The sequence below is a fragment of the Taudactylus pleione genome, unplaced genomic scaffold, assembly GCF_031769625.1.
Source record: "Taudactylus pleione unplaced genomic scaffold, aTauple2 ptg000190l, whole genome shotgun sequence".
NCBI lineage: Eukaryota > Metazoa > Chordata > Amphibia > Anura > Myobatrachidae > Taudactylus > Taudactylus pleione.
The window spans coordinates 7,985,864-8,011,097 of record NW_028284592.1 but is presented as its reverse complement, the minus strand read 5'-3'; the positions used below and the strand labels follow the sequence as shown (position 1 = coordinate 8,011,097).

At 46.0% G+C, this 25,234-nt stretch overlaps 1 protein-coding gene across 2 annotated transcripts in view; it reads right to left on the bottom strand.

Moving 5' to 3' along the window:
- Nucleotides 1–25,234, bottom strand: part of LOC148519378 (tight junction protein 2-like) — a 71,286-nt gene that overhangs the window by 1,637 nt on the left and 44,415 nt on the right. For both annotated transcript variants that reach the window (XM_088476615.1, XM_088476616.1), the window contains 4 exons: nt 19,025–19,718; nt 18,837–18,940; nt 6,571–6,724; nt 5,117–5,180 (listed from right to left, as the gene is read on the bottom strand). In XM_088476615.1, coding sequence (XP_088332741.1) covers nt 5,128–5,180; nt 6,571–6,724; nt 18,837–18,940; nt 19,025–19,718 — 1,005 coding nt within the window. In that variant the 3' untranslated portion in view covers nt 5,117–5,127. The remainder of the gene's footprint in view (nt 1–5,116; nt 5,181–6,570; nt 6,725–18,836; nt 18,941–19,024; nt 19,719–25,234) is intronic.

Here is a 25,234-nt window from a genome sequence, read left to right as displayed (position 1 = left end):
AAGCATGAGATATGCCAAAAGTATACATTTATATAATGTTGGGTTTTGGCATTCTTCAAATACACCAGACGGAGTACATGTTTCCCAGATATCAGCTCAGGAGAAATACTAGAAGTCAGGGGTGGATTGGGGATTAAAAGTGGCCCTGGAAAAATTTCTGGAAGAGACCTCAAGTAGGCGGCACCAGATCAACTGTAGGCAGAGCCAATAGCAAAGTAGGAGGGATTACAGATCTGTGCATGTGCAGGTCTACCATTGCAAGATTGCTCACTGTGTGCCCGATTCAGATCCGTTCGCTAGGCTGCGTGCGCTCGCAAATGCCGCAATCGAACGCTAAGACATAGGATGCCCTCTATGTCTTAATGTACGACCGCCGGGTGAAGTCAGACGCCCACCAGCCTGGAGTAAAGACGTCCACTTTCAGACGTCATCTCCAGGAAATGTATGAAAACATTGGTACCATCGGGTGACACTCCGAGCATCCCTGTGTGTAACAGCTCAGTGACGTGTATGCTGACGCTGCATCTTAATTATGCACTCCCTTAAATTGGTGTAAAGACACCCAGCCACGCCTGCGCTAGTGCAAGCGCACCCAGTTTACACAGACCATCCCCAGCCACCACCTACACACGCCCTGTTCTGTCACTCAAACTAGCGCTCTGGAAGTATGATGAGAGCGATCATCTCCCACTCGCAGTGATTGGTTCGCGCACGTGCACTGCAACTTATACACATGCGCAGTTTGCAACAATCGGGCTGGCTACGAGTGAATGCAGCCTAGTGAACGGGTCTGAATCCCACCCACCCTGTATCCCACCCGCCAATCATGATTGACATGCTGCTGGGGATGTGTCGGCACCGTTTTCTGGGTGTGCCAAAGCCAAATAGCTGCGTCCTTGGACGCAGCTTCACTGGCCCTGGCAGCGTCATTTTGCTGGACATTGTGAGTAACCTGAGGGTTACTCAGTTGTCCGATGATCACGCAGTTGTTCTGATGCAGCAGCGAATAAGAGAACCTCCAATGGAGTGTCTCTTTGCTTAAGATGCCTCCTGCAGCTTTAGCATAATTTCACAAAGACGCAGTGGCTGTGCTATAGCGCCTATCTCTGAATCAGCCCCTTAACCACTTGCCTGGCATGGTCGTATCAGATACGACCATACCAGACTGAGCTTTCTCCGATACAACCAGTCAGAAAAGCTCTATGGGCGGCTGCTGGAAAATCATTTTCTAGCAGCCGCCAATCACAGAGGGACCTCCTGGTCCCTCTGCACACTTTGCCCCTCCCCGTGGGCCGATCACTGCAGCCCAGCGCCGGCGAACCCCCCCCCCCCCCGGCAGCTGCCGAGAGGACAGGGTAGAGAAAACAGCGCTGTCCTTCTCTCCCTCAAACTCCGGCTAGCAGCAGCCGCCAGGCAGGGAAGGTAGCGCTGTCCTTCCTTCACTCCACCCCCGCTATCAGCAGCCGCTTCCCCATTGACGATAACCCCACCTCATGAATAAATCAGAGCCCTGGCCATAAATATACATGTGTGTATATATATATTTATTACACACACACATATATTTCTATATATATATATATATATATATATATATATATATATATATATATATATATATATATATATATATATACACACACACACACGTATATAGATGGCAGCCCCAACCGATGCTAAGAAAACATCAGCAGCTGTGGTCACAATCGATGTTTCTATTGATGGCCAACAGTACTATATAGCATAAAAATTGCCATTTTTATGGTATACAGCGCTTAAAATTTTTTTTTCTTTTTTTTAGAAAATAGTGTTTGATAAGTTTTAAAAAGCTGTTCCAGACCTAATTCAATCATAAAAAAACACGACAATTTCGGAGCAGTTTTTGGAGAAAGAATTTGTCAGTTAAGTGGTTAATACAGAGTGAATCCATCTCATGCCAGAATAATAAGTCAGACCCTACAGATTGTGCAGCGTCAGCCTTTCATGCTCACCCACTATGTAATATAAATCAGTTAGAGATTCATTATCAGAGAAGTACTGTAGAAGCAAACAAATAAGCCTGGAACACTCCGCTCCGACGTGGGACCACAACTTGGACAGCCTTGCACTAATTCCCATCATATAACGCAGAGCTATACAATCAGACACAGCCATTCCTGTCCCAGTACAGATTACCTTTTCATTTTTCAAATGCACATATTAAAGTCAATTTAGTTAGAACCATAGTAGGGGTATACAGCAGGTGAAGGTGAGAGGGAAAGGGAAGGACAGGACAGTAGGAGGAGAGGGAGGATAAATGGAGAATGGGGAGAGACTAAAGAGGTTGTATGGAAGAGGGGAAGATTTTACAGAGAGCAGTGGATACACATACAGACACTCATATCCATATAGTTAGCAGATACACATATGCAAAGGTACATACAGTACAGACACATATCCATATACAGTTAGCAGATACACATATGCAAAGGCACATACAGTACAGACACTCATATCCATATACAGTTAGCAGATACACATATGCATAGGTACATAGAGACACTCATTTCCATATACAGTTAGCAGATACACATATGCATAGGTACATAGACACTCATTTCCATATACAGTTAGCAGATACATATATGCAAAGGCACATACAGTACAGACACTCATTTCCATATACAGTTAGCAGATACACATATGCAAAGGCACATACAGTACAGACACTCATATCCATATACAGTTAGCAGATACACATATGCATAGGTACATAGACACTCATTTCCATATACAGTTAGCAGATACACATATGCAAAGGCACACACAGTACAGACACTCATATCCATATACAGTTAGCAGACACACATATGCATAGGTACATAGACACTCATTTCCATATACAGTTAGCAGATACACATATGCATAGGCACATACAGTACAGACACTCATATCCATATACAGTTAGCAGACACACATATGCATAGGTACATAGAGACACTCATTTCCATATACAGTTAGCAGATACACATATGCAAAGGCACATACAGTACAGACACTCATATCCATATACAGTTAGCAGATACACATATGCATAGGTACATAGAGACACTCATTTCCATATACAGTTAGCAGATACACATATGCATAGGTACATAGACACTCATTTCCATATACAGTTAGCAGATACATATATGCAAAGGCACATACAGTACAGACACTCATTTCCATATACAGTTAGCAGATACACATATGCAAAGGCACATACAGTACAGACACTCATATCCATATACAGTTAGCAGATACACATATGCATAGGTACATAGACACTCATTTCCATATACAGTTAGCAGATACACATATGCAAAGGCACACACAGTACAGACACTCATATCCATATACAGTTAGCAGACACACATATGCATAGGTACATAGACACTCATTTCCATATACAGTTAGCAGATACACATATGCATAGGCACATACAGTACAGACACTCATATCCATATACAGTTAGCAGACACACATATGCATAGGTACATAGAGACACTCATTTCCATATACAGTTAGCAGATACACATATGCATAGGCACATACAGTACAGACACTCATATCCATATACAGTTAGCAGACACACATATGCATAGGTACATAGAGACACTCATTTCCATATACAGTTAGCAGATACACATATGCAAAGGCACATACAGTACAGACACTCATATCCATATACAGTTAGCAGATACACATATGCATAGGTACATAGACACTCATTTCCATATACAGTTAGCAGATACACATATGCAAAGGCACATACAGTACAGACACTCATATCCATATACAGTTAGCAGACACACATATGCATAGGTACATAGAGACACTCATTTCCATATACAGTTAGCAGACACACATATGCATAGGTACATAGAGACACTCATTTCCATATACAAATACACATAGTTAAGATACACAAACACACTGTAGGTACATATATATACTAATATACAGATACCAACCACATAAGCACACATTCATATCCATATGTACAGTACATATATTCATATATACAGTTACAAATTTACATAAGAGTACATACCAGTCACAGCCTCACAATACAAACTGGAAGCCCAGCATCTGATCTGGCTCCTAGAGGAGGGGAGAAATGCTGGGAACAGGCACCTGCGCTCAGGGAGACAGGCACAGCGGAGCTCACACACTGCTCGGTATAGGCTGCCTGTCACTGACGCTCAGTGGCAGGCAGCCTATACTGAGCAGTGTGTAAATATGAGGCACAGCGGGGTTTGGAATAGCGGGCGGCGTCGGAGGCTAATAAGAGCCACTGCCTCCGTCAATGCTATGTGACAGGAAGATGTCTTTTGGACATTCTTCATTTGTTTTGCTATTGGCACTTAACAGCCCCTACAGGGGCCGGCGGGCTGCTAGTGCCTGTGAAGTAATGGTGGATGCGCTGACAGTCGGCGCTGGGCTGTGAATCATCAAAGAAGGCCCCCGATTAGTGACGCCACAAGACGCGCTACAGGAGGCGGGGCCGCTCACAGGCTGGGGCTGTCAATCCTACAAGGTCGGGGGTTAGTGATGAGCTACTGGGGAGGGGTAACAGGCGGCCCCACAGTCCGGTCGGCCCACCGGGAAACATCCCGGTGACTTTAATGACTAATCCGCCCCTGCCAGAAGTAGAATGAGTTGGTAAGAAACATCTGCTTCTGAGGAGCAACTTGGAAAATAGTCACTGCTGGGGGAGTGCTCCATGAAAATGCGACTGAATAATGGGATGTATAAAGTGGTGCAATGTATAATGCACTTTCCCCAAAATTCAATAAAATCAGACTAAACTAACATCAAGCTATTGCTTTATGAAATATATAAGCAGCTTTTATTATCAAAGGGAATTTTAGCTGGGGACAAATTTAAATATTTTTTTTAAAAGTATATTAAAAGCAATGTTGTTTAAGAGGATGTTGATATTTTAGTAAGAATTCTCCCATTATTTTAAAGCAGTTTTAATTTTCCATTTTGTACACTTTGAATCTATTTCACTTTCATTTCACAAAATACATGCAGGGAGCAATGGCAATGTCTATAGGAAATACTGGTATACAAATGTATGGGTAAATACCTTTATTTGGCTTACTGCTCTTTGGATCTTGGATTTCTTCTCTTGTTTGTGTATGACGGCTCATCTAAAAATCAAACACGTTATTAAAATTGTAGATGACCTAGAACAAATACATATTAATAGGTCTGCTTCCAACTACTTTTAATAATTTTTTATTACATTTCAGTTTATGCCATAAATGTAATATAATATTATTAGTAGGGAAACGTAATGTCAATGACACCCAGGAAACATTGATTACCAGCCACTTCCTACACAGTTAAACAGGACTTTGTCAGTGTTTTGAAGATATATAGCTACACTATGTAGACAAAAGAGATAGGACACTAACAGCAAATAGATCAACAAGAGTTTATTGACGTCAGTACTTTGTAGGTCCACCATGTGCAGTGATTACTGCAGACGCTTTTCTTAGCAAACTGTCCACAAGTTCCTGGACAACAGCAGGCGGTATGTTTTGTCATTCCACCATATGTACAGTGACTAACTGTGACACTGAAGAAGATTGTGTCGGCCTAGAACACACCCGTCGCTCCAATTCATCTCTCAATGGGGTTAAGATCGGGACTCTGAGCTGGCCAGTCCATCCGGGTTATCGAATTTTCTGTATACCAGTCCAGCATCGCCCTGGACACATGATAGGTGGCATGGTTGTCCGGATAAAAACATTTGTTGTTTCCGTAGAACTGCAAGTGCATGGGCCTCCCTACAAAGTGTTCTTGTCAGGGGTGTCCAATCACTTTTGTCTACATAGTGTACAAACATCACAATGCATCTTCATCTGGTGTAAAATGTACTTCGATGTGGAAAAGTATTTACGTCCAACTTGTTACATACACAAAACTGACAAACGAGCAGTGGCGGATTTTACTAGGGGCTGCAACCCCCTCCCATTAAAATCCACCACTTCAGTGAGCCAGTTGCCATCTTTGATTGCACTGGCTACATTGTGACTGGGTGGTGGCTTACCATTGGAAACGCCACCTGCCAGTCACGCACAGGTCAGGCAGCCCCAGAGGTGTCTCCTCCCCTGGGACTGCCAGTATGGGCTGAGATTAGCAGAGAGTGGCTTCCAGTGGAAGCTACTGCTCTACCTTTCGGGCAGCCCTACACGGCTTCCAGGGGCTGCAGGCAATGCAGTCCCTAGAAGCCGGTGTCATGCATATGTGCTGCAATACCGCCACTCATGCGCCGGTCCCGGCGCCTGCCAGATCCTTTGCGCAGGCGCCGGGACCCAGCTGGCCAGACAAGCGGCAGCCCCACTCAGGTAAAAAGGTAGAAGCCGCAGCTGCAAAGGAGTATTTGAAAATAAATAAATGAATTTATTAGTGATTAGTTGCCTTAAGCTTAGTCTAAGGAAACGAATACTGTTTATGTATATAAAAACCATGACAAAAATACACATAAACATTTATAAATACTATACATCACCAAATAGACCATTTAGCACTTACCTTCCATTTCGGAATCGCTGTCCTCCACATATGGCAGGTTAATCAAAGTCTGCTTTTTGTCTCGAAGGACTACTAGCTGAAGCTTCCCTCGCGATTTCTCGATCAACGCCTGAGCCTCAGTTAAAGACATATTCTCTGTTAAAATACCATTTATCTAGAAATAAAAAAAAAGATGTTTATATAAACATGTGATATATATATATATATATATATATATATATATATATACACACACACACACACGGTAATGTAGTTTATATCCCGGCAGTCGGGATGCTGGCGCTCAGATTCTTGGCGCTGGCATCCCGACGGTAAGTATTTTGGTTAGGGGCACTCTATTCCTATTCTATCTGTATTCTGTAACTTAACTTGAATAACTTAAAGAGTTTTCTCATTCCCGACTAGTCAATTTAATTTTGCATATAAGTTACTCAAGCAGATATTACAGAACAAAAGACATTTTAATTTTTTTTAAAAATAAAATATATATGTTCTCCCTAAAGGTGCCTACACACTTGGTGATGTGCTCACGTTCCGACATTGTGTCTGACGATTTCCCCTTGAACTCTCCCCAGCAGCTCCCCGGCAGTCCTACACACGATTTGGTGTTAAAAACTGTCCAATGTGACAAACGATCTATCGTGCCTCCTAACTATTCCAGTGCATCGTGACTGAGATGGTCAGATCTGCCCTACAGCACGGCAGATCTGAAGATGCGATGTATGACCTGCGGGGACGCGCATCGGCATCGTGATCGAAATATGGGCATATTTTACACGATTTGTCGGAATCGGGCATGCACCTAATATGTATTAGTTCAATTGCTAATTCTGCAACTTTATTATATATAGTTTCCATACCTTGCAAAGAGTGGACGGGCTTGCCATATTTACATATGAAAGTGTCGCAGCCGCCTGGATTTGTACTGAGACACCCACAGGCGGTTTCGCAATTTCATGCGACTGTGTACAAAGACGCAGCATTGGTCGCAGATCAGTCAATAATCAGCCTTCTGAGTAAGTACGGTAGAACGCAGGAGATGAGACACCGGAGTCATTTTTACGGAGTATGAGATTGTAGTTGCAATTTGAGACATGCCCCAAAAATGGTTGCAACACGTCTGCGTTTGAGTCGCCACCCCATCAGACCCCCCCCTGCCCCAAAAGGTCCCCGCCTGTCAATCACTTAAATCCTCACTGCGAGCGACAATGTAAATGAAACTTGACATATGGACAGTGCGACTCAGATGCAAGCTCAGATTACAGATATTCGCTCAACTGCATAAAATATTGGCATTGCATCCATCTCCGAATCATGTACATGGTCAGCTATAGGTTGCATGCTCGAGTCAATAGCACAAGTTTATCATTTGCCTTCGCTCTCGAAGCGAAAACATGTAAAGTATATTACAAACGAATGTCCTTTTAGATGCCTACCAACACTATTATATTTTTTCCAAGGAGTTTAATATGTAGAAATGTACCATAAGCACATTATTTGTTTGTAAAAAAAAAAACTGCGATAAATATGAACTTAGGGATTCATTAATACAATGAAAACACTTCAAATAATAAAAAAAAAATGTTGGAAGCAACTTCAAAGCACGTGAAGTAATGGGCAACAGCTAGTTCTAGATAAACAGCATAACCAAATTGGCCTTTTTTTATTCTATATATTACAATCCCTAAAGTGATGCAATACAGAAAATTATCTAAAAACCAACAGTCATAACCTTAAAATCACTTGCCTAATTTTGTGTAAATTACCCTCTTGATGTCAAAACATTTCTGACCCATCGAGGGATGGAATACCCAGGACCTCTGAAGATGTCCTCCTGCTATCTGACACAAAGACGTTAGCATCAGTCCTGTAAGTTGCAAGGTGGGACTTGTTTTTTCAGCACGTCCCACAGATACTCAATCATATTGAGATCTGGGGAATTTGGAGGCCAAGTTAACACCTTGACCATTCCTGAACAATTTTTGCAATGTGACAGGGCGCACTATCCTGCGGAAAGAGGCCACTTCCATTAGGCAACACCTCTGCCATGAAGGGGTATACTTGGTCTACAACAATGTTTAGGTAGGTGGTACATGTCAAACGAACATCAACATGAATTCCAGTACCCAAGGAATCTCAGAAGAACATTGCCCCGTAGCATCATACGGCCTCCGCCGGTTTGCCTTCTTCCCACAGTGCATCCTTGTGCCATCTCTTCCCCCAGGTAAATGACGCAAATGCACGAGACTGTCCACATTACATAAAAGAAAATGTGATTCATCAGACCTTTTATGGTTTCATAATCAAGTTCAGGTGTACAGGGGTCAGTAGCTATGCACTTTAAACTTTTACAGAAATTTGTGCTACAGTAGCTCTTCTGTGAGAGAACCAGACGTGCTAGTCTTCGCTCCCCACTTGCATCAATTATCCTTGGGCTCCCATGACCCAGTCACCAGATTAATGGTTCTCTTTCCTTGGACCACCTTTGGTAGGTACTAACCACTGCATACTGGGAACATCCCACAAGACCTGCTTTGTCATCTAGCCATCACAATTTGGCAATTGTCAAAGTCTCTTAGATCCTTACACTTGCCCATTATTCCATCTTCCAACACATCAACTTCAAGAACTGACTGTTCATTTGCTGCCCTATATACCCTCCACCCTTGACAGGTGCCATTGTAATGAGATAATCAAAGTTATTCACTTCAACTGCCAGTGGTTTTAATGTTATGGCTGATTGGTCAATCTGCGCATGACTAAAGACCCGACAGTTCTCACATGGTTCATTAGATTGTCTGCCCTCTATAATTTGCTAATAGATTCTATACTAACTTAATAAAATTTTTAAAAATAGAAGGCTTTTTAAGCACTTTTGGTGAGTAAATAAAATGTGAGGCAAGGGAAAATAACATAAGGAGCATAGTAATTAAGAAAATAAATACAAAAGTAAGCTATGCAGTAGGACAATTGGTCATTGCCATTTATATAAGAGACACAGATAAGTTAGTGTCTTATCTGTCTTTTAGCTTCCATTTCCTGGCAGTCAGTGGAATTATATGCAAAGGAGCATGGAGAATCAGATTCAACAGATATTCTAGTACTGTAAAAATAAATAAAACATGACACAGATACTCTGCAGAGGAATATTAAAAGATTGGTAAAAAGGTGTTCCTGAATTCAGTACAAGGGTTAAAAGGCACCAATGAAGTTTTTAAGTTTGTTGCAGTGATATTGTAATGGTTTATTCTATACTAATATTATAAGAACTTTGTGTATGTCTGTTTGTTGTAAGTTGTTGCAAAAATTACTGTACCGGTTTTTATGAAAAACTGCATTATTTTGAAGTGGACACTCTTAAGAAATAAACTACACTATGTTTCATCTTGATCGGTCAAATTAAAGGTAAGCAATCACAAAAACAAAATTTTTTTACATCATCAATTCAAGATATAGGTGCGGCACCATACGCGCGGTCGGTGTTTGGGTAGAGAGAGGGGAGCTTTGGGCCCGCGTTCACTTGAATAGGATACAGGGCACACAGTGACATTGGTGTGAGCAGTGGGTGAAGGCGCTGGTGCCACCAGTCTGTATAGCGCTGCTAGTCACGTGGGCCAATCCTGCAACAGGGCCCCTATGCAAACCAATACAAGTAGAACATTTCAAATAAAAGAAATGTTGGCAGAAGTGATTTCATTGTGGGCAAAGTTGCAGGCAACAGCTAGTTCATTTATGCTTCTGGTGGTCTATTATTTTTCTTTAAAGGTTACTGAAGGGTTAAAAAACAAAATAGTATAAGAAAAAAAAGCATGTAATTTACCATTACATCCAGTAAGGCTCAACAAATCCCGGGCGCCAGGTCGCCATGGCGAATAAGATTTTTGTCCTGGCGATCAGAACTATCTATTGAACTAAAGAAAAGTTGAAAATAAGGAGAGTTATGGTAAAACTCACCTTGGTTAACTCTCTTTCTTCGAAGTCCATAGGGTCCACAGGGAGATAGTGGGGTGTAGATGGGACCTGGAGGACCAGACACTAACAGCAAAGCTTTTCAATCCCAGGATGCTCTGGTCCTTCCCCTTATACCCCGACCACAGCCCGAGGGCACTTCAGTTTTGTGAACAAGCCCAAGGCTAGAGCAGGATAGGAGAGACGGGAGACTGGTACACTGAGGATCCACACTCATACAGAGAAGGAAACTAGTGACCAGGAGAAGAAAACCTAGAGAAGCTAGGAGCGTCAGGGCGGGTGCCCTGTGGACCCTAAAGGACTTCAAAGAAAGAGTTAACCAAGGTAAGTTTTACCATAACTCATTTTCTTCTTCAGGGTCCATAAGGCTCCATAGGGAGACACTGGGGATGCCCCAAAGCAGTTGTTCAAGGGCGGGAACGCTCCTGAGCCGATAGGAGAAACTGTGCCTGAAGGAAGCATTCGGAGAGGCAAATGTATCAAAGGCATAAAACCTAAGAAAGGTGTGGACAGAAGCCAGGTAGCTGCCTTGCATAGCTGTTCAGCTGAAGCACCACGCTGAGCTGCCCACGAGGGACCCACAGAGTGTAGAATGAGCAGAGACTAGTCGGCACAGGAAGGTCCATCTGCATTGGGCCTGTGAGATAATCATGCGAATCCATCTGGCCAGAGTCTGTTAGCTGCCCATCCCTTCTTGTGGATTCCATATAGGACAAAGAGGGAGTCTGATTTCCTGATAGAAGTAGTACGGTCCACGTAGATCTTTAGAGCACGGACCACATCCAAAGAGGCCCCACCTGCCAAGAGGTCTGGTGAATTAAAGGCCAGAACCACAATTTCATCATTCAGGTGGAAGTGAGAAACCACCTTTGGAAGGAAGCCTGGGTGTGTTCGAAGAATAGCCCTGTCCTGATGAAATATCAAAAAAGGGGAGCGACATGAAAGCGCCCCTACGGGCAGATGCTATAGCCAGAAGAAACAGAGTCTTTGCAGTGAGCCATTTGACATCCACTGATTACAGGGATTTGAATGGAAGTTCCTGAAGTGCTTGGCGCACGACTGACAAATCCCATGAAACCACAGGAGGGACAAAGGGAGGTTGTATACGTAGAACACCCTGCATGAAGGTGTGAACATCCGGTATAGGAGAAATTCTGCACTGAAACCAGATAGACAAAGCAGAGACCTGCACTTTCAGAGATGCTAGGCGGAGGCATAGATCCAATCCAGCTTGAAGAAAGGCAAGAATTCTAGAAACCTTAAAGACCTGAGGGTCATAGTTTCTTAGGATTTACCACAGAATATGGCATACATATTTCCAATGGTGTGCTCTGACTGAGGCTGGTTTACATGATTTTAGCATAGTCTGGACCAAAGAACTGAAAAACCCTTAGCAGTTAGGAGGGATGTCTCAAGAGCCAAGCCATTAAAGACAGGCAGGCTAGGTTCAGATGGAGACATGGATCCTGAGACAACAAGTCTACTAGTAGAGGGAGCTGATGAGGAGTGTCTATGGTGAGCCTTTGAAGATTGGAGTACCAGTGACATCTGGGCCAGACAGGAGATATTAACATGACTGTGCCTCCCTCCTGTCTGAACTTTCTAAGCACTCGTGGAAGCAGGGATATTGGAGCGAAGAGATATCCTAAATGGAAGTTCCATTTCACCAAAAATGCATCTATGAAGGCCGCATTGGGGTCCTTTGTTCAGGCTGCATAAATTGGAAGTTTGTTGTTGTGTCTGGAGGCCATGAAATCCACCTCCTGGGAGTATGAGAGCTGAGGAGCCAGGGGTCACTGCATGCAGCCAGTTCTTAACTGTACCTTGGAGTCCAGAAGGAGATGCAGCGGGAGTCCAGGTCTCCAGAATCCCCACCTGGGCTGTCATTTGGGGAAAAACAGCCCGGCCTCCGTCTCCTCTGCTAATTGGCTGGGGTTTTGCATCAGGGCGCAACCTTCTCGGCTCAGAGGGCTGGTATTGCGGTGCCGGGGAGGGTGAGCGAGTGAAGCAGCCGACTCCGGGTGGAAGCTTATGGCCTGTGAGCTTACGGCCTGCGGCTCTGTGCCGCACAATTGTACAGGCCTGGGGGGCATCTGGCACCCTGCCCCCCAGCCCAGCCTGCCTCCTAATTTAGAATCCCCGGGATGAACACTGCAGAGATGGCTGGGAGATTGCGTTCGGCCCAGGTGAGAATGTGGGACACTTCTGTCATTGCTGACTGACTTCGAGTGACTCCTTGCTGCTTGTGGTAGGCCACAGCCGTGGCGTTGTTGGACTGTACTTGTACTGGCCTGTTTTTCAGAATATTCTGAGCCAGTGTGAGAGCTCTGTAGATGGCTTGAAGTTCCAGGATGTTGATTGGAAACACAGCCTCGACTGGGGACCATCGGCCCTGGAAGGGGTGGTAGCCAGTTACCGCTCTCCACCCTCGGGGGCTTGTGTCCGTGGTGAGGACAGCCCAGGCCGGGTGTCAGGGCTCAGCTGGGGATCGGCGCCCGCTTACCGCACCGCCGGCTTCCCCTTTCACCCTGGGTGGTCGGTCGGTCGGTCTGCGCGGCGGCGGGGGAGAAGCTGAGTATTCTCCCCGCTTGCTGTGGCTTCCTGGAGGGCTGGTGTCCGGCATCGCAAATCCGGACATGGGCGCCGCCATGACAGTCGGCCCATGTGACTGGATCCTTCTTCCTGATAGGTCCGTTTCCAGCTGATGCTGTGCACCTGTCTAAGGGTTCCCCTGGGTATAAAACTGTTCCACAGGTTATGGGAAATTGCCTGAACAACGGTTGTCTCCTAGCGTGCTTTAGTGAGTTCCCGGTCCAGGTTCCTATTCACCCGTACAGCAGCAGTGTTATCATCTTTACCTGTGTGCCTAACATCTCTGGTGAATACCCGTGCAGCAGTGTTGTCATCTTTACCTGTGTGCCTAACATCTCTGGTGAATACCCGTGCAGCAGTGTTATCATCTTTACCTGTGTGCCTAACATCTCTGGTGAATACCCGTGCAGCAGTGTTATCACCTTTACCTGTGTGCCTATACGTCTCTGGTGAATACCCATGCAGCAGTGTTACCATCCCCATCTGTGTGCCTTACGTCTCCAGTGAACATCCGCGCTACAACGTATACCGCCTCTACCCGTGTGTCTTCTATCTCTGGTGACGTCTCAAGTAACCGTGAGTGCTCCCCATTTGAAATCCTTATTGACGTTTGATCCTCGTGTCAAAGTGTTTTCTATACAGTATTTTAAGGGACTGTTTTGTGCCTAAGCAGGCATATCCTCGCTGGGCCACGGGTGTAGTGTCTCTATCCCTGCAGGGCTTGGGTACCTGGTCAAAGGACCGCGACCTGCTCACGGGGTGCAGCTAAGCCCATATCCCAATTGGGGGGGGGGGGTCACTGGCGAACACAATCCTGTGGGTTAGACTCTGCACCTTTGCCCAGGTCTCGCCAACACTCAAAACCTGTGGATGAGGAGAACGTACATCCAGGCCCCTCGTCTCCGCTTCTTTCCCCAACTTAGGCCCACCACGTCCTCTTCTCCAGTTTCAGACGTGACACCGGGATACAAAAGGGACAACCGTAGTTCAAATTGGAAGTCTGTAGCCACCAGGCTAGGAACAGGCAATCCTCTGGGGGTAGGGGTTGGGGGGGAGCCCCATCATCTGGGGTTTGAGCAGATGGGGTAACCTGTTCCACCTGGAGAAGATTTGGTATTGGGGGGGCCTGGAATGAAACTGGGTGAACTCCACCATGTTGAAGATGGACACCATTGATCCAAAGGCCTGCATTGCAAACTGAATAGACACTCTGCGATTGTGAAACAGACTGCGTAGTCTGTGCTGTAGTGCTGAAATCTTGTCCACCGTTAGGAAGATTCTCTGAATTCAAGTCCAGGAGGGCTCCAAAATGTACCATCCTTTGAGAGGGTGTCAGGGAAGACTTTTTCCAGTTGATCCGCCAAACATTCATTTGTAGAAAGGCAATGGTTACCTGCAGATGGCTGAGAAGAGTCTCTGGGGAGCTTGCCAACAGCAAGCGATCGTCCAAGAACGGGAACAGTCTGAGCCCTTGTCAATGAAGAGAGTCCACCATAACTGCCATGATCTTGGTAAAGACCCGAGGGGCCGTTAAGAGGCCAAACGGCAGAGCCTGGAATTGATAATGTTGCCTCAGTGTAGCAAACTGGAGATATTGTTGATGAGAAGGCACTATTGGTACATGTAGGTAAGCGTCCTGAATGTCTAGGGATACCATAAAATCTCCAGGCTGCATAGCTAGGCTAATAGAACGTAGGATTTTCATTCGAAACCTGGGCACCCTGAAAAATTTGTTCAGAGACTTGAGGTTAAGAATATGGTGATGAGACCCATTGGGCTTCTGAACTAAGAAAAGGATAGAATAATAGCCCTTAAGGACTGTATAGCTTTTGGAGCAGCAGGGCCTTGGTTGAGTCCGATCGAGGTCCTGTGAAAACGAACTGTTGGGAAGTGGGGGGTCACCTCAGGAAGGAGAGGGCGTATTCATGGGAGACCACTTCTCTTACCGAGGCATGATGTAATTTGATGCCAAACTTGGGCAAATTGAAGAAGTTGGCCTCCCATGGAGAGGCCCGCCCCACCAGGCTGCAGGTTTGTCCTCAGACTTGGCAGGTGGACATCTTGTATCCCAGGCTTGTTTGGCCCTAGTCTTGGAGGCCTTGGCTGATGTCTGTTGCCGTGGAAAGGACTGACACTTGGCTTTGCCTTGAGGGTAAAAGGACCGAAATTATGACATCCGCAGCATTGTTTTATATGCAGAGGGCAGGAACACCATCTTGTTAGTCGCCAAAGTAGTCACAATTTTATCCAATACTGGACCAAATAGGATGTCGACTGCATAAGGCAGAGACTCTACAGTCCGTTTTGATTCTGAATCTGCTTTCCACGAACATAGCCAAAGAATATGGCGGGCCACTACTGAAGTGGAAGATATTCTGGAGGTCAGGAGAGCCGTACTCATAGCTGCTTCACCTAAGTAGGAGGCTGCATCTTTAATGTGAGATATGTAGGACAGCTGTTCCCTCAAAGCATCAGGGGGAAAAGTCTCTTCTAGGGCCTCTGCCCAACTCTCAATGGCTTTTGCCACCCAGGCCATAGCCCTAGCAGGACGAGTAATAGCTCCTGTAAGAGAGTATATAGATTTATGACAAGCTTCTATACGTCCATCTGTAGTCTCCTTCAAGGAGGTTGCAGTATGAATGGGCAAGGTGGCATTTTAACCAGACATGTTAAATGGGAATCCATCGTTGGGGGGGGAACTTCCCATTTAGTACAATTAGTAGCTGGAAGTGGGTAAAAGGAACTGAACGGTTTTGTAAATTGAACTCATGTGTTCAGAAAGCTGGTCCGAGTGAGGAAACGCTGGTAAAACCTTTTGTCGCTTAAAAAGTATATGTTTTTTCTTAGGAGCGGGCTCATCATCTTCTATTTGTAGAATAGTTTTAACAGCTCTCACAAGAGCAAGTATATTTAGTTTAGAGGGTGGCTGCTCTTCTCCTGAGAAGGAGTCAGAGTGAGACAGATCTGAGTCTTCTGCCTCCCCAGATAATATCTCAGAATCAGATAACTGTGTGGATTGCGAAGATATCCTAGTACGTTTAGTAGGTAAAGGTTTATCTTTTTGCAGCATTTGCTTAAAAACCGTAGAGGTATTAGCCAAACTCTGTACTGAGGTAGACAGTACGTCTATCCATGGGGGAGGCAAAGGATTAGCAGGGGGTACCTGCTATGGCCATCCCATAGGGTGAGCTACCACGGGAACTGCTACTTCGTCCGCAAGTTTTGCCAGCATTTGTGAAAAGGCAGCTCAGGGTGGGTCCTGAGGGAGAGACCCCGGGGCTGATGGACCTGGTACTGTGTAACAATTAATGCAGAGACCATCCAGATTGAGGTCCTCTGGGGCTAAGCCCGCAGAGCAGGACTTACAAGACACCAGAGTAGGAGGAGCAGCATCAGACTGCTTGTTATTCTTTCCTCTGCCAGCTATAGCCCCAAGAATAATAGAATACACAGTATGACATACAGTGCAATGAACACCTTGCAGTATGTGTAATATGGCACAATGTAGTGTGCAACCACGGTATATAGTATGTGATAGTTCTCACACTTATATAGCAGATGTGAGGTACAATGAACCCCCACATACCTTAGTATTTCAGGGTATAGTAGAAAAAAGGGACAGATATAAACTGACATTATAGAAAGTAGAGTTTAGCGCTAGCACAAGTCACATACAAACACACAAAAAAACATTACATGTCTACAATGGCCACTAAAATCAACTACACAGACCACAGTGGCTGTACGATATAGCGCTGTATAACCTGGCCCGTGGCAGAGGTATACAGGGAGACCGGACCCAGAGTTTCCCAGAGACCAGCTTGCATAAAATAACTGCCGCGCGTCTCTGAGGGGGCGGAGGGTGAGGGAGGAGTAGCGCAGAGAACACAGATACTGCAGTGGAAAGGCACCCTGAGCTGGGGAGGGGTTGCAGGGAGAGCGCCTTATCCTCTGACTGACATTAACCACCGGGTCCCCTGGCCTATATAATATGCCTCTGCGCCAGTATCGTTCTGCCCCGGTGGTCTAGTGGGCAAGCCAGTGTCCACATCAGCTCCTCCAGTCTATCTCCCGAGACCGGAGGCAAGACTGCACTAAGACGTGGGTCCCCTGGATTCCGGGCTGCAGACCCTCGGAGCCCAGCCGGGAGTACCTAGCACAGGCTCGGTGTCACAGTGCAGCGGAGGGTTGATGGGGCGGCAGGACAGACTTCCAGAGGACAGTCTGCAGTCTGGTGCTGCTCGCCCATTTGGCAAAAAATAAAAAGTAAATGAAATCATAAAATTAAATCTTTGACTGCTTAATGCAGCCCTCTTTTATTATGGTGGTCCAGCTCCTGTCGGACACCAATGAAACTGAAGTGCCCTCAGGCTGTGGGCGGGGTATTGGGGGAAGGATCGGAGCATCCTGGGATTGAAAAGCGGTTGTTGGTGTCCAGACCTCCAGGCCCCACCTACACCCCAATATCTACCTGTGGAGCCCTATGGACCCTGAAGTATTAAAAAGCGAATTGTAAAGAAGAAAAAAAAAAAAAACATTACAGAGAGCTCCTGTTGGTAGTTAGGGGAGTGGGCAGGATGCTGCACATCTTTTGCGGCCTGCGGGGAGGAATGGTCGCCCGCCACATTCAATTACTGTGGCTTCTCCCTACTCTGCATGGGAGATCATAGATACGGCCCTTCCCCCTGCAGCACAGTTTCAGCAGAGGGGAGGAGAGTAACCATGCCGCGTGGAGCAACCACAGTGAGGAAGAGAATAACGGAGCCGCCGGAAGCTGCAATACAGCCGGCAGCAGGGAGTTACTGTCACGGGGAGCTGCATTACTCCTGGCATGGAGGAGTAGTGACCACCAAGGAGCTGCACATCTACCAGCAGGAAAGTAAGTGGCCGCGCGGTCGAGGGGAGCTGTATCATTACTGGCACTATGGAGGTGAGTGACTGCATGGGATCTGAAGCACTGCCAGTGGGGAGTAAGAGAGTGATCACTGGGAAGTTGCAGTACTGCTGACTGGGAAGGAAGAGTGTGTCTTCCAGCATAAGTGGTATGTAAAACCCAGTCCTGGATCCCAAAGGGCCGGCCCTTGTCTAGATGTGAGCGCTAGAGCCAACACAGTAGGGAGAGACGCACCTCCCGGGGAAGAATGAGAGTCTGTGCCTTGATCCATCGTTTCAGAATGACCCTTTGAAGAGGCCGGGAATGGAATTGACCGTACTCCACCATGTCGAACGTGGAGTCCAGAGACCCCAGAATCTGCATGCACTAGTGAATGGACACCTGATGCTGGCCTAGAAAGGAGCGGATTCTGGCTTGTAAGGTCAAGATCTTTTATACAGCTGGTGACTATATTATTTCATTCCACTATTATATTGTTAGAAATTGAGGGCACTCCTATGTGTTATGCTCTCTTAATACACTCCTGTGTGTGGGCAACTGTAATTATGGGGTACTCCTGTGCGTGATGCACTATAAATATGGTGCCCTCCTGTGTGTGGCACACTATGAATTGTGGGTTAGGTAAGGAGTATATGTGGTAGTAGTCTATACAGGTTTTCAAATATTTTGGCCCGGAACAGTGGTCTGATCCTAAACTTTTCAACTTGCTCCTAGATTTTACTAAAATCTGTCGACCGCCGACATCCAGTCTACAATCAGATAGAATGCAATGATAACAATAAATAGTAAGAAAACTAGATGTACAAACTACCTTGAGAACAATATCTCCTTCATGCAAATTCCCATCTTTGGCTGCTAACCCAGTGTTTGTCAATCCCTTTATGTAAATCTGACTTCCAAGGCGAAGACCATATTCTGCAAGACAAAAATAAATAATAACAATAAATGATGGAACTTGCAATCACATTTTAAACACATTTTCTGATAATAAACGCTTACCCTCATTTGATTTTTTCTTTGTTAAGAGAACATTAGTAGTTTTGCCTGAATCACCATAAGCTTGAGGCGAAGGACTACGGGACTGAAGTCTATCTCGACTATGACTTTTCTGTATTTCTTTTTCAGATCTACGCTCAGGTGAAGCTCTTCTGCCATAGCCACGATCTGGACTATAACGTGCATTTCGGTCATACAAGTCATCTCTATCCAAGGTCCTTCCACGACTGCCATCTCTTCCATAGCTACGTGGGTCATCCAAATCACGGTCAAGGCTCCTACCACGACTATGTTCCCTTCTGTACCCACGGTCCTCATCCAGACCACGGTCTATGCTTCTCCCACGACTGCGATCACTCCTATATGGCTGGTCCTCATTTAAACCACGATCTATACTTCTGCCACGACTATAATCCTGCCCGAGTCCATAACCCACATTAAGGTCATGGTCTACGCTTTTTGCTCGGGTTCCAGCAACTCTTTGATCTCTTTCGTAATAAGGACCTCTTTCTTGGTCCCTTCTGTAGCCTCTGTCTGGACTTGGATCTCTACTTCGGGATCCACCAAAACCACTCTTATCACTGTATGCACTGTAAGCAGTTCGGCTCTCAGGCTCTGTGTAGACATCCATTATATCCAAGGCAGGCTCAGATTTGCTTGGGGCAACCATTTGTACCCTTCTTGGTCTTCTAACTACCTGTAAAGATTACATTCAGCTTTAAAAAAATATATAAAATAATAATAAACAACCACCAACTTCAAGTCCTAGTGGATGCTCTGCTACTAGAATTTGTTGATCAAAAGATGACATCTAATGCACAGTCTGACCACACAGTGACCCCAGATGAGAGCAGCCTAAATTGTAAATGTCAAAGTACTGTGACCAGCTTTACCTTGAAAGAAAATAGTGAAGTGCGAGGGAAAAATAGGAGATAAAGAAAGGAAAAGAAACAAAGTATGTGCTGGGTAATTGGGAATAGGTACTATTGCCAACATACTTAAATGATTTCCAGGGACCCTGCTGTTCCGCAAAGTTAAATAAATGATCTAATACTAATCAATGTGTTATTGTATAAGTGTTCTATACATCTTATTTCATTAATATAAGAAAAAGGAGACTTATGTTGCTTAGCTGTTAAGTCTTTCTTCCACTCCATAGGGGACACAGGGATGACACTTTGTATAGCCTGGAGAGGATTCAGGGCACCAAATAGTTAATTGAAAATACCCACAAGCACAGGCTCCTCTCCTCTATACCCCGCCCCCAGCCTCTGGACCTCAGTTTAATATGCAAGCCCACGGCAGGAGCGAGGAAATGAAGTCCGGCACACACACAGAACCATGCAACCATGGACAGTACAGCCGGACAGGTCACCAAGGAAACACACCCCAGCAGGCGCGTCAGGGACCTAATGAGTCGAAGAAAGAGACTTTGCAGGTAAGCAACATAAATGTAAGTCTTCATTTTCTTCCTCCTCCATTAGGATGCACAGGGATGACACTAGGATGTCCCCTTATGGACGTGGACGTTCCTGAGCTGCAGTGAGCACAGAACGCTTGAAGTATGAGCAGACGACCACGTGGCAGTCTTACAGAGCTGTTCTGCAAAAACCCCACAGTGAGCTGCTAAAGTCGTCCCCACTGACTGGGTGGAATGGGCCGTCACCATGTCAGGGTTAGGAAGGTTCGCCAAGGAGCAAGTCTGGCGAATGGTGAGGTGGAGCCAGCAGGCCAAGGTCTAGCCTATACCCTCACCACATCCAAAGAAGCTTCCAGCCGAGAAGAATCCGAAGTCTGGAAAGCAGGTACCACATATTGTTGATCTATGTGGAAGTGTGACACCACCTTGGGAAGGTAGCCCACGTGAATCCACAGTACAGCTTTGTCAGAATGGAAGATAAGGAACGGGGAGCGATACAACAGTGCACTCAAATCAGACACCCTCCGGGCCGACGCGATGGCTATAAGAAAAACGGTTTTCCATGTGAGCCAGCACAAATCAACAATTTGTAACGGATAAAAGGGAGCCGACTGGAGAGCTCGGAGAAGTAGTAACAGGTCCCAGGGAGCCACAAGAGATAAGAATAGTGGCTGAACGTGGAGAGATCCCTGAAAGGGGTTTCGCATGTCAGGGAGCAGTGCTATCAGCCTTTGGAAGAGAACAGACAAGGTTGAAAGCTGGACCTTCAACGAAGAGAGCTAGAGGCCCAAATCCAAACCTGCCTGCATAAAAGAAAGGATGCGGAATTGTCAGAAAGACCTGGGGTTAAAACCCCTAGTCGCACACCAAGCAAATTAGGTACACCAAACCTGGTGAAAAATATGTGCCAAAGGCGGCTTCCTAACCTTCAGCATGGTCCGAATTAACCTCCTGGAGAATCCCTACGCTCTTAGGATGGATGTCAAAGAGAGACAGGTCAGATACAGATGGAAATACGGACCCGGAGATAAAAGATCCGGCCTCAGAGGAAGATACAGTGGTGTGTCAAGGATTGAGGATTCCTTTATATGCTGGTCCATCATCGCCAAAGCTCTCAAGTGGTATACGCTCTAATAACTGGGACTTTTCTGGATACAAAGGTGCCATCTCTGGTTTCAGCACAAGCCGTGCATTCCCTCTATACATCGGCCGATGATGTGTTGCTCCTGCTGACCTGGCTCCACAACATCAGGTGGTTGCTATTAACATCTCTAGGGGAGCGTAATTCCCCGAGGTTCTGCCCCCCTCCGCTGCCGTTACTCCGGGATTGCTACTGGTGAATAAGATCTACAGCGGTGGTGAGGTGCACTCACGGTAGTGAGGTTGAATATAACATCAGCATTTGGGCTAAACTGCATTCAATTATCCTTGTCCCATACCTAATTGGATTTCTAAAATATACCGGATCTCTAGAGACTTTGGTGGACTTTATATTTTCATTATATGTTAGGAAATTTGCCTTTACATTATACTTCTTCCTACTATATATCTTAAGTAATAACCCTTTTTGGCCCACCCTTTCTGGTTTTAAATAGCATTTTATGTTTCAATTGTATGTCCTGGTAATTATACCATATTAAATGAATTTGTAATACTCTACTTTTGCGCTCCCTATTGCTTGTTTATGTTTGTCTATGGAGTGGCCCAGCAGATGTGCATGCCAAACCTGCCGAGGCCAATCCGGCTACCAGGATCATCGTGCCTCCCTCCAGCTTGAACTTTTGGAGAACCAGAGGAATCATTGAGATCAGAGGGAAAATTTAAATGAGGGAAGCTCCAAGAAACTGCAAGGGCATCTACCAGGAGAGCTTCTGGATCCCTGGTGCGGCAGCAGTATCTCGGTAGTTGATTATTTTGACGAGACGCCATCATGTCTATGTCCTGCATGTCCCAACGACATCTGGATGCAGCATCCATTCGCCTGCATGACCATCCTGACGGCTTAGGAAGTCGCTTACAAATTCTGGACCCCCGGGATGGAGACTGCGGACAGTGCTGGAAGATAATGCTCCGTTCAACGGAGAATGTGTCTGACTTCCTGCACGGCTCCTTGACTGCGAGTACTGCACTTGTAGTTTTTGTAAGCCACCGCGGTTACATTGTCCGACTATACCTTTACCGGATGTCCCTGAAGGAGGTGCTGTACCTGAGACAGAGCCCTGCATATGGCACGAAGTTCCAGGATGTTGATGGAGAGCTGGCTCTCTAGATGCATCCAACAAACCTGAAAGGTCATATGACAGGTCACCGCCCCCTACCTCCAAAGGCTTGCATAAGTGGTGTGTAAAACCCAGTCCTGGATCCAAAATGGCCGGTCCTTGTCTAGATGTGAGCGCTAGAGCCACCAAAGTAGGGAGAGATGCACCTCCCGAGGAAGAATGAGTCTGTGCCTTGAGGGTCGAGTGCGACTTGATCCATCGTTTCAGGATGACCCCTTGAAGAGGCCGGGAGTGGAACTGACTGTACTCTACCATGTCAAGAGTGGAGATCAAAGACCCCAGAATCTGCATGCACTAGTGAATGGACAACTGATGCTGGCCTAGAAAGGAGCGGATTCTGGCTTGTAAGGTCAACATCTTGTCCGGAGGGAGGAAGACTCTAAGCTCTTAAATCCAACAAGGCTCCCAAGTGGAGCATTATCTGGGACGGAGAGAACGTGGATTTCCACCAATTGATTATCCATCTATCCATGTGACTGTACCGTCAAATGGATGTGATCTCTGAGAACTGTCAGAGACTGGGCCAGGAATAGCATGTCATCCAGGTAGGGAAAGATTCTGACGGCTCTGCGGCAAAGATGTGCTGTCATTACCTCCATGACCTTCGTAAACACACAAGGGTCCGTGGACAGGCCAAAGAGTAACACCTGAAACTGATAGTAGCTGGCTTGTACCACAAATAGGCATCCTTGATATCCAACACCACCATAAAGTCCCCTGGCTCAAGGGCTAGAATGATGGATGGCAGGGACTCCATGTGGAACTTGGGAATCCAGAGGAATTTGTTCAGATGCTTGAAATTGAGAATGGGGCAAAATGAGCCATCCAGCTTCTGCACCAGAAACAGACTGGCGTAAAAACCTAACCCTTTCTGAGACAGGCAACAGGGAAAATGACCCCTGAGGCCAGTAGAGAGCGAATAGACAACTCTAGAGCTTTTGCTTTTCCTGGCTGAGACCGGTGGAAAAGAACCGGGACGGTGGATGCTGCCGAAACGTGAGAGCATAGCCTTGAGACACAACGCCTCTAACCCAAGTATCTGTAGTGGTCTGTATCCACACATTGCCGAAAAACAAATAAGCCGGCCACCCACCCCAAGGTCCCCCCATGAGGAGTGCGGCCCTATTATGCAGCAGGCTTGTCTGCTGGCTTGGCAGCCAGACATCTGGTGGACCAGCGGGTTATTAACCTTGGGGCTTAGAGCTTTTGGTGATGGAACCCTGGCTTCTAGGAAACGGCTGTCCCCTGGCTTTGCCATGCGGACAAAAGGAACGAGAGACTGAAGTCCTATGTCTGGGAGCGACAAATGACGGTAAGAAAATCGGACTTGGATGCCGCCAAAGTGCCCACTATTTTGTCCAATTTTGTAATTAACAGAATGTCTCTGGAACAAGGAAGTGCTTCAAGCTCCTTCTTGGAATCTGAGGCGGCCTTCCAGGTGCACAACCAGAGTGCTCTTCTGGCTGCAATAGCAGAAGCCGACACTATAGATCTTGAAATCCCTGAGTCAATAGCCGCTTCGGAGAGATAGGAAGCTACCTCCCTAACATGCCCCACCAAATATACCAGGTCACCTCTGAGTGCCCGAGGTAAGGCCGTCCTCCTAAGTATCTGCCCAGCGGCCAATAGCTTTAGTCACCCTGGCCGATGCCAGAGCAGGACGAGCTAGAGCACCCGCATTAACATAAATGGACTTCAGAAAATGTTTTAACTTCCTATCCATGGGATCCTTGATAGACAGGAGTGCTAGGCATAGAAAGAAGGGACGACCTAATATGATGAGTAATATGAGCATCTACAGGGGGAGGAGACTCCTACTTAGCCCTATCCACTGCCGGGAGAGGGTAAAAGGTAGCAATGCGCTTGGACACTTGAAAGCGTCTATTGGGGCGAGACCATGCCTAAGCTAGAAGATCCTCTCGCTGCACTGAAGACGGAAATTCCATTACTGTCTTCTGTATTTTAAAGACAGGAGCTTTGGATCTAGGAGGCTGCTCGGCATCCTCAACAAGAAAAATGGCCTTTACTGCTCTAATAAGAGCCTGTACATCTACTGGATTCAAAACCTCCTCAGGGACTGAAGACATTTCAACGCCAGAGATAATAAAAGCACTCACTTCCCCATACTTTAGAGTCCGAAGCTCCCCCAGATAGAGGAGCCGAGATCCTGCATGCCGCAGGCCTCCATCTGGGAGCCTTATCTTTTCAACATTTAGATGCCATGCTGGTTCCTGACTGGAATCAGCAGTAGAGATCACCTGTTGCAGGGCCGTAAAGCAACACTTTTTTTTTTTTTTTTTTTACAGGTGCGAATCACCAAAGCACCCACCTCCTTGGAAGTCTTATATCTGGACATTTTTATCGTCACAGAAATCCCCACATACCCAAAACATAGTGAGCTGGGAGGTAGCAAAAATAGTCTAAAGTGCTATGTCTAAATATGCTGAGAGCTGTACTGCCAGGGATGTCTCCCAAGTGACCAGTGATAACAGCAAGCACACAGACACAGTAGAA